The sequence below is a fragment of the Bison bison genome, unplaced genomic scaffold (genome assembly GCF_000754665.1).
Source record: "Bison bison bison isolate TAMUID 2011002044 unplaced genomic scaffold, Bison_UMD1.0 scf7180017864048, whole genome shotgun sequence".
Classification (NCBI taxonomy): domain Eukaryota; kingdom Metazoa; phylum Chordata; class Mammalia; order Artiodactyla; family Bovidae; genus Bison; species Bison bison.
The window spans coordinates 3,198,810-3,208,613 of NW_011494620.1; the positions used below are offsets into that span (position 1 = coordinate 3,198,810).

The window sequence follows — 9,804 nt, forward strand, 5'->3', positions numbered from 1 at the left end:
GCCTGGCGGGCTACAGTCTATGGGGTCACAGAGAGTTGGACATGACTGAGCAACTTTCACTTTACCATTAGTACCTTGTGTGCCAAGAAGAATGCCTGGTTGGATGACTAGTGAGTGAATGAATAGGAGGCCTAAAAATAAAATGAAAAACTTACAAAAGTGTTGGAGTTGAAAGGCTACCTTTAGGAAATTAAGAAGCAAACCCCATAACTGAATTATGACACTCTATGACACACTGAGCTATTGATCAAAGAGAAAATTTATTCACAGAGCTTTTCAAATACAAACAAAATAGCACTTTTTACTTTTTACAAAATGAATATTGGAATAAATGTGGTACAGCACAGTACAATAATGGACGAAAGAAAACCAGATCTAATGACTGGAGAATGTCTCTCCTTACTCTCACGTCGAATTCTCTCCTATGGTGGACACAAAGTCGCCCCTTTACTTCGTAAGAATATCACAGCAGAAACTACTCAGAGAAATATTGCATATTTTTTGAATAATATTGAAATACAAAGGCTTAATTCTAAAGGTCTGCATAAACACTGAAAACAGGTTGAGGGCGTAAAGAGTTTATGCAGGGTATACAAAATACTGATAAAGTGGCTTATTGGTCCATTGATTAGGTTTAATGTATGCTTTACAAAGTGATAATACTGTATTTTAAATGTGTATTAAAAAGAAAACAGAGGAGTAATGCACCACTAAACATCTCGTACAGTCTGTGCAACCACGGAAATGTCTGCGTTTGGGCATGTGATCGCATGGGTATGTCTGTATATGCTCGTGTGCTTTCAAAAGTGCCATGACTTACAGGGAACCTTTTTGGGTTACCCTGCTTCCTAACATAATACTGTTTCTACTAGCCCTTTTGATCTCTGAGTCATCATCCTAAAAAAAAACCAAAAACCTTGTTTGCATATATAGATTTGTTCTGTGTGTGTATGTGTTCTACATCAACAATACTCTGGAATAGAAACACCCAACACCCTGCAATATTTTTAGCCTTTGGTGCATTTTTCTGTATCATTCCATGCTCTACATTGCTTTTGCAAGTCCTGCACAACCCTTCCGTGTGGTAAGATGTTTCTGATTCCTTTGGGTTTCATTTCATCTGCATCGTATGGTTTAGAAGCACTCCTCCGCCTTCTGAGAGTAGCTGGATGCTTCGGTCCCTCGGGGTCCCTGTGGCCCTTGTTCTCCTCTGTCTGCGCTTGGCGGCTCCATCTCAGTATGGGTACTGCTTCTGTTTCTTGCCTGAGAAGCAAGCCAGCCATGTGCAGAGCAGCATGGCGGCGGCGGCCCCTCCTCCTGTGCAGTAGTAGGCCCAGCCGATTTCACACTTACCTAGGCACACAAGAGAAGGAGAGAAAGCAGGCATGGGTCAGGCTGATTCTACAGGAGGCTCTGTTATTTCTCCCCAGGTGTGGGCTCCTCGTGTACCAAAGTGAAACTGAAATTCTCCTTAGAAATACAGTCTTACTCGAATGATAATAAGGGTTGAAAGTTATCTCAAGATGGAAGAAAGCCAGTGTGGTTGTCTGCATTTCAGAAGGACCTCAAGGCCTGTGTCTCCTGCTGGCTAAGGAACAGAAACCAATTCTCCCCAGCTGCGCTGTTCATACCCACAGCTGAAGAAAAGGAGGAATAACAGCCATCAGGATAGGAGAGATGAAGGTATTAGTTCTGATTTAAATCACCCAAACTCATATGCATAATGAGGTACCTTAGAAAAAAACTTCAAAATACAGATACAGTCCTAAATATAGACACAGCTTTTGCAAAGGGGCTACTCTAAGGAGGTGATCCATTTGAAAGATTATGCTAGAGTGAAAGAATCTACCAAAAAAAAAAAACCTCCTGTAACTAATAGGCGATAACAGCAATGCTGTAGGATAGAAAAGTAGATATACCACTGATTTCAGACAAGAGCAAAGGAACATAGTCCTTCTTATTTTCCTTTATCATGATAAGATTCTGTGAAGTTTCTTTGGCTGTCGGAGGCTTAACTCACCCACCTATCTACCTACCCACCCAAGTCCTGCCCTTCCCTGAAAGACTCAAGAATCAGGATGGAGCCTTCAGCACATCCTCCTTGAGCCACCATCTTCCCGAGGCCAATTAACTCCTTGTCTTGATAAGGGTGTGTGTGTCATTCCTAATAATTGCTATGTTTACGGAGTCTTCCTTATTTGTGTTATAAAACGTAAAAAAAAAAAAAAAAAACGTAGTCAACTCATCAGACCAACTGTCCATCAGATGAAAATGGAGAAGTAGGGCAGCAGATAAAGGTACTTAAGAAGGGACTTCCCTGGCAGTGCAGTGGTGAAGACTCACAGCTCCACTGCAGGTCATGCCTGCTCATGGAACTAAGATCCCACACGTGGTGGGGTGAGGCCAAAAAAAAAAAAACAAAAGGTACTTAAGAAGTGTGCCACTGTTGAAAGTGTTTGTGGATGTTACACAGTACTGTTACTAACCACACGCAGATCCTAGTTTATGTGCATGGTTTACACATTTTGTGGTTTAAATTTAGTAACTGGCTAAGATCCAAAATGAGCAACTAACATTCAGTGTGATTTAAAAGAAAATTATTCCTCTATTTCAGATATACAGACTTTCATTTGCTAGGTAATTCATAAGGTAAATCATTATTAAATCAATATGGATTTATTCTGGTATTCTGGATTATATAGAAATATGGCCAACCCTTAATCTAACTTAAAAAACATAAAAATACATACACCACACACACACACACACACACACACTCATCTTTTGAGAAGCAAAACAATGGTCAAGATCAGTATGCTAAGGTCTAGATGTGTCAATAAAATTTAGACAAATCTAAAGAAACACTAAGTCATCCATCCCCTGATTCTTTATTCCCTTCTTCGCACTTTCTTTCTTTCTCTCATTCATCCATTAATTCAACAAATATTTTTAAGTGACCACTCTAACTAGGACTCATTGGGTGCTGGGAATCTACTTTGGAAAATGATAAATACAGTTCCCAGTATCAAGGAGCCATCATCTCATCAAGGGAGTATTATTGCTAATGCAGGAGACATAAGAGGTGTGGGTTTGATCACTGGGTTGGGATGATCCCCTGGAGGAGGGTACAGCAACCAACTCCAGTATTCTTGCCTGGAGAATCCCATGGACAGGGGAGCTTGGTGGGCTACATACAGTCCATGGGGTTACAAAGAGTTGGACACGACTGAAACGGCTTAGCACACATGAACTCAGATATTTATATGATAACTGTGACATGTGCTTTGAATAAAAAACATCCAGGATGCTAAGACAGCAAATCATAAGGAATTTTATACAGTGAGGTTGTGTGATGGAGAGCCTTAAAGCAGAAGTGAAATTTAAGGTGAGACCTGGCAGATGAGCAGGGGTTAGCCAAAGATGAATGCTAGAGGCCAGGGAAGAGTGTATTTGCATCATGGGGATGGGAATGTAATGGGGAAACGTAGGCAAATCTGGGTCTTGTTAAAGTATTGTCTGGGTTTCCCAGGTAACTCAGTGGTAAAGAATCCACCTGCCAATGCAGGATATGCGGGTTCAATCCCTGGGTTGGGAAGATCCCCTGGAGAAGGAAATGGCAACCCACTCCAGTATTCTTGCCTGGAGAATCCCATGGACAGAGGAGCCTGAGGGCTGCAGTCCATGAGGTTGCAAAGAGTCGGACACGACTGAGCAACACTTTTCAAAGTGTTCAAGTAAGAGATGGGGATGCCAACTGTTCGTGTAAGCAAGCAAGAGATGGGGTTGGGTGTGAGCACCTCCAGAGTTTGAGAGCTAGAAGCCTGAAGACTTCCTCTTCAAATGTTTGTCTAGGCTGGCATATAGACATGTGAGATATTCAACAATCAGTTCAGTTGCTCAGTCGTGTCTGACTCTTTGCGACCCCATGGACTGCAGCACGCCAGTTGCTGAGATAGTTAACTGCTGCTGCTAAGTCGCTTCAGTCGTGTCCGACTCTGTACGACCCCATAGAAAGAAGTCCACCAGGCTCCCCCGTCCCTGGGATTCTCCAGGCAAGAACACTGGAGTGGGCTGCTATTTCCTTCTCCAATGAATGAAAATGAAAAGTGAAAGGAAAGTCACTCAGTCGTGTCCGACTCTTAGCGACCCCATGGATTGCAGCCTACCAGGCTCCGCTGTCCATGGGATTTTCCAGGCAAGAGTACTGGAGTGGGGTGCCATGGCCTTCATCCATAGGTAAATTTTGAGCACCCACTCCGTGTGTTACAATGTTACAGGAGACCCCAGGGGGAACAAAATAGATAGCATCTTTGGTTTCAAATACTTATATTCTAGCAAGACCGATTCTTAAGTATCGCTCACATCAATTGCACTCTCTTGAAGCCATTCCTTGTATATTCTACACATATGTCTGCTGTGTATTTTTTTTTTCATGAAACTAACAATGTAAATGTATCTTGAACTTCTTCAAAGAAGAAAGATTTTTCTTTTTCCTGAGCATGAGTCCTCCCATAGTAAAACCCACATGCTCAATAATAAGAAATTAGCACGTGTTTTACAGTAATAGAAAAAGTCTTTCTGAGTACATTAGGCTATTAGGAAAGAGCAGCTGTTTAAGTTTATATGCTTTAAACAGCACGGTAGTCTGTGAGTAGTAATGGAAACAAAGGAAAACCAGGAAATGGGGGACTATTTTTCCTTGGCCTCTCCTTTCCCCTGTGGTGGCAATAAATTCTTGTTATTATAGTGCAAACACAAAGCATTTTACTAGAGGGCAAGCTTTGTCTGTGATCCTTTCAGGAAATTAGAGGAGCAAATCCCTTTAAACTTTCCCTTTTGCTCTCTGTAATGCTCCATCAAATAGGACTCCAAGCCCACCGGGTTGGCAAACCACTGCTTTCAGCAATGGGGGATGCTATTCTCGACAGATAAAATAGAGGTTAATGGGACAGAAGGCAGCAAACCACAGCCACCTGCACATTCAATGGGAAAAGGTATCCTGGCTGTGTTCCAGGGCAGCCCCAGGGAGAAGGTGGGTGGGAGTGGTGTGGCTGATTTTTTTAGGGTGTCTCAAATTGGCAGCTCAGTTGGTAAAGAATCTACCTCCAATGCAGGAGACAATTTGTGGGTCTGGAAGATGCGCTGGAGAAGGGATAGGCTACCCACTCCGGTATTCTTGGGTTTCCCTGGTGGCTCAGCTGGTAAAGAATCTGCCCTCAGTGTGGGAGACCTGGGTTCAGTCCCTGGGTTGGGAAGATCGCCTGAGAAGGGAAAGGCTACCCACTCCAGTATTCTGGCCTAGAGAATTCCATGGACTCTACAGTCCATGGGGTCGCAAAGAGTCGGACACAACTGAACGACTTTTCACTTTCAAATTAGTTTTTAGTGCATCTTCTGTTAGTAAGGGACAGAACAGGTACAAAGAACCCAGCCTTGGGACTTCCCTGGTGGTTCAGTGACTAAGACTCTGCGCTCCCAATGTAGGGAATCTAGATTCAATTCCTGGTCAGGGAACTAGATCTCATATGTCACAACTGAAAAAAAAATAAATAAATAAAAAGATCCTGCATGCTACAACGAAGACCTACTGCGGCCTAATACATATAAATAAGGAGTCTTCCCCGGTGACTCAGTGGTAAAGAATCCTTCTGCAATGCAGGAGACTCCGGAGACAAGGGTTTGATCCCTGGGTCGGCAAAATCCCCTGGAGAAGAAAATGGCAACCCACTTCAATATTCTTGCCTGGAAAATTCCATGGACAGAAGAGCCTGGTGGGCTACAGTCTGTCCATAGGGTCACAAAGAGTCAGACAGGACTAAGAGACTGAGCACAGGACATAGAAATAAATATATAAATGTAAAAAAATTAACCCTGCTTACTACAAATAAAAATGAAATTTCAACGATCAGTTCATCTTTCGAGGAGCTGTATTTATTCATTCAGTTGTTTGATTACTGTTTTAGTGTCTACCATGTGACTGCCTGTCTGCCCCTTTATCCCAGTGCTCAGTGTGATGATGTCTGGAGCCCAGCAGACAATAAATACCCATTTGTGGATACCAGACACAATATTAGTGCTGAGAATAGAGATCTGAAATTAACAATTATATAATAGCGGTTGTGGACAGCCTGTGAAGCAGGTGCTAAACAGTTTAGAAGCAGCATCTCATGTAACCATTTTTGCCTATGATGCCTTCAGGAAATTAGAGAAACAAATCTGTCATTCCCATTTTGAAGATGAGGACCCTGTGCTGCATGCAAGATAAGTCAATGGCCCAGTATCTCAAATCAGTGATGGAGCTTGAATTGAACTCCAAAACTTTTTCCTGTGCTCAGATATGTTTTGCTGCTGCTGCTGCTGCTGCTAAGTCGCTTCAGTCGTGTTCGACTCTGTGCGACCCCTTAGACGGCAGCCCACCAGGCTCCCCCTTCCCGGGATTCTCCAGGCAAGAACACTGGAGTGGGTTGCCATTTCCTTCTCCAATGCGTGAAAGTGAAAAGTGAAAGTGAAGTCGCTTAGTCGTGTCCGACTCCTAGCGACCCCATGGACTACAGCCTACCAGGTTCCTCTGCCCATGGGATTTTCCAGGCAAGAGTACTGGAGTGGGGTGCCATTGCCTTCTCCGCAGATATGTTTTAGGAAGAATATCCATATTAAAAATTTCCCCAGTTGTCAGATAGTCCTTGTCTTTGCCAGAACTTACATGTTGTGCAGAAATAAGCTATATGGTGCATCTTTGAATTTACCAGTATTCTTAGAAGACTCCGTATGCCTATGTCTACCTGGCACTATTTTAGTTATTAAAGGCTTGCATTTTACAGATCTAGCATTCTCAATTTTGGAGCCAGCGGAACCAATCTGTCACTCTCTTGGCGACCTCATCCCCCTGGACAATGAGGGGGAGTGAGATCCAATACATTTACTTGATCAATTCAGATAATTGATTTTTCCTGAGCAATCACTTACCATAAACATGCTCCCAAAGTGGATGTTTTTGACCTGCCCTGGCCTTAGGGTAGCTGAGTAAGGGCTCCACGTATGGGTCACATTTCAGTTCCTCTCTGCTTGCAAACCGCTAGCAGTCTGGTGGGAGCCCACTGGGCCATCCTCATTCAACACCCAGAAACTTTGCCACAGCACCTCCTACTGTGCGCAGTACTGCTCATTTGAACATAAACCAGGACCCTTCAGCTGGTCCTGCAGGCTGACTAAACTCCCTTGTGTACTCGGCCTGCCTGTGCTCTGCCTTTGAACTTGAGCCTTGCTGGTTTCCAGCTTATTTCTCTCCTCACCAGATCACTGCTGAGTTCCCAGCCTTGTATATAAGCTAGCTGCCTTCATTTATCAAGGCAGGACATCTTTCACTGTGATATTTTAAACTTTTCATCAAGTTAAGGTGTCAATGCAAAGTTTGTGTAGAGAAGAAGCAGGCATATTAGATTTCAACCCTTTTGCTGTACAAATAACGAAGGTAGGAAGGTGGGAGGGTCAGTAGACAGAGAAAAAAACTTTCGTGTTCTTAAATACCATGTGCAGAAGTTTGAGAAGTCTTTTTCCTCTTGAATAAATTCTTTCCTACCTCTTCCTATTCAGACCATCTAGTCTACCTACGCATGAAAACCAAGAACAAAAGGAACCTGTCATGGTACTGTATCCATGTGTTCTTTTGTGAAGTTACCAAACAGAAGTGTTGCCCGCCCCCCCTTAAAAATAGAGTTTAAACATTTGACCTAAAACATACGAAAGCTTTGATTCAAACTTTTAATGGAACAGTTCAGTTCAGTTCAGTCTCTCAGTCGTGTCTGACTCTTTGTGACCCCATGAATTGCAGCACAACAGGCCTCCCTGTCCATCACCAACTCCCGGAGTTCACTCAGACTCATGTCAATAGAGTCAGTGAAGCCATCCAGCCATCTCATCCTCTGTCATCCCCTTCTCCTCCTGCCCCCAATCCCCAAGTAGTTAAAATAACACGTGTGTCTGAAAAGAGAAAAGCAGAACTCAAACTTGATTGCTGGGCAAAAAATGTAAAAGTAAAAAGGCTGAGGGAAGACAGTTTGTGAGGTGGGGTTCTTCTGAAAGCTCTTGGCTTGTTTCTGTTTGTGACCAGAGGCAATAACCCATGTTGAGGATACAGCCCATCCTAGACACGACTTCAGAGCCCCACTTATACTGTACTTCCTGAGATGTGCTCCAGGGGGCGCTGTTCACAAGCAGATCTCAGGAACGGGGTTCCCCATGGGTAATTCCCCAAAGAGTAGATAGTATGGAGGCACGTGCAATGGTGGAACCCAGTCCAGCCCAAAGGCTGGGCACGGAGTCTGCACAAAGAGCGTCCCAGGCAGCAGCACCCACCTTGATGCCTTCGGTCTCCAGAACTGCAGCTCAGTGAACCGACCCAGTCTCTCTCCTCAAGAACTGCTGCTCTGGACCTTAATGAACCAGGCTGACTATATCTTTCTACCTCTCCTGCCCCTTAATTTCTAGGTTTAGGAGACTGGACAGTTGGATTAGAACTCTCTGGAGAGTTGAATGATACCCTTTCCGCCCAAACACATAGGATACCTAAGTATACAAGGGTCTAGTGTGGAACACTGGAGTCACTTCAGCGTATTAGAGGAGGCAAGAAATCCTTAAAAGACTCCACACCTTCTTTGTTTGCCCTGTCTTCTCCAAGGAGGCAACCAGGAATGTAGAGAGAATGCAATGTATATGTGTCCATTGGTAAGAGCTGATACACTCAAGCTAAGCATTAAAGTATTCTTCATAACCTGCATGTCCAAGGGAGCAGGGATTTACTTTCTGGAAAAGATATGTATCTGTAAAGCGCTCAAAATTGCACCATGTCTAAGGAGATATGTTATAGTCAATTTTGATAGGAAAATACCAGCCTTGTAAATTACAGCACATATTCATTCATTCTGTAGCCAGAGTGGGAGGAAGGCAAGGGCTGTCTAGACAAGCATGTGATGGGTAATTGACTGCTGTGTAAGCTCTCTACTCAAACATGAGTTCATGTTTTATGAGTCTCAGATTTTAGGGGGAAAACCCTTCCTGAGTTACACATTGATTCTATTCTATCCAATGGCATGCATTTATCTTCTGGATTCCCACAAAGATTTCATTAAAGAGCCATAATTTTAATTTGCTCTGTTCTATCTCTCTTGTTCCCATAGAAACATTTTTAGCTTCACCTTTAGGGTGAGGAGCTGAGGAACAAAGAAAAAAAGAGTTCTCGCAGGTACTATTTACTGCCTCCTATAGAAACAGTGCTGTGCTGTGCTTAGTGGCTCAGTCGTGTCTGACTCTTTGCAACCTCATGGACTGTAGCCCACCAGGTTCCTCTGTCCATGGGGCTTCTTCAGGCAAGAATACTGGAGTGGGTTCCCATTCCCTCCTCCAAGGAAACAGTGCTAGTCATCATCAACTCAGGGATTTACCAGAAAGTACCTTTCGGAGGTCCCACACTTGCACAGATGCTCAAACTCATGAAAAAGCAGCACACCCAGAACAGCAGCCCAAACTACACACCCAGGGAGAAAAGCTAGCTATTACTAGCTATTATTATTACTAACCCTTATGGCAGAAAGTGAAGAACTAAAGAGCCTCTTGATGAAAGTGAAAGAGGAGAGTGAAAAAGTTGGCTTGAAGCTCAACATTCAGAAAACGAAGATCATGGCATCTGGTCCAATCACTTCATGGGAAATAGATGGGGAAACAGTGGCTGACTTTATTTTTCTGGGCTCCAAAATCACTGCAGATGGTGACTGCAGCCATGAAATTAACAGACGCTTACTCCTTGGA

General features: G+C 43.5%; 1 protein-coding gene across 1 annotated transcript in view; it reads right to left on the reverse strand.

The window, feature by feature from the left end:
- Positions 1-241: 241 nt before the first annotated feature.
- LHFP (lipoma HMGIC fusion partner) overlaps positions 242-9,804 on the reverse strand; it is a 235,163-nt gene continuing 225,600 nt past the window's right edge. Inside the window, exon 4 of the mRNA XM_010835647.1 lies at positions 242-1,353. Within this exon, the coding sequence (XP_010833949.1) occupies positions 1,235-1,353 (119 nt within the window). The 3' untranslated portion in view covers positions 242-1,234. The remainder of the gene's footprint in view (positions 1,354-9,804) is intronic.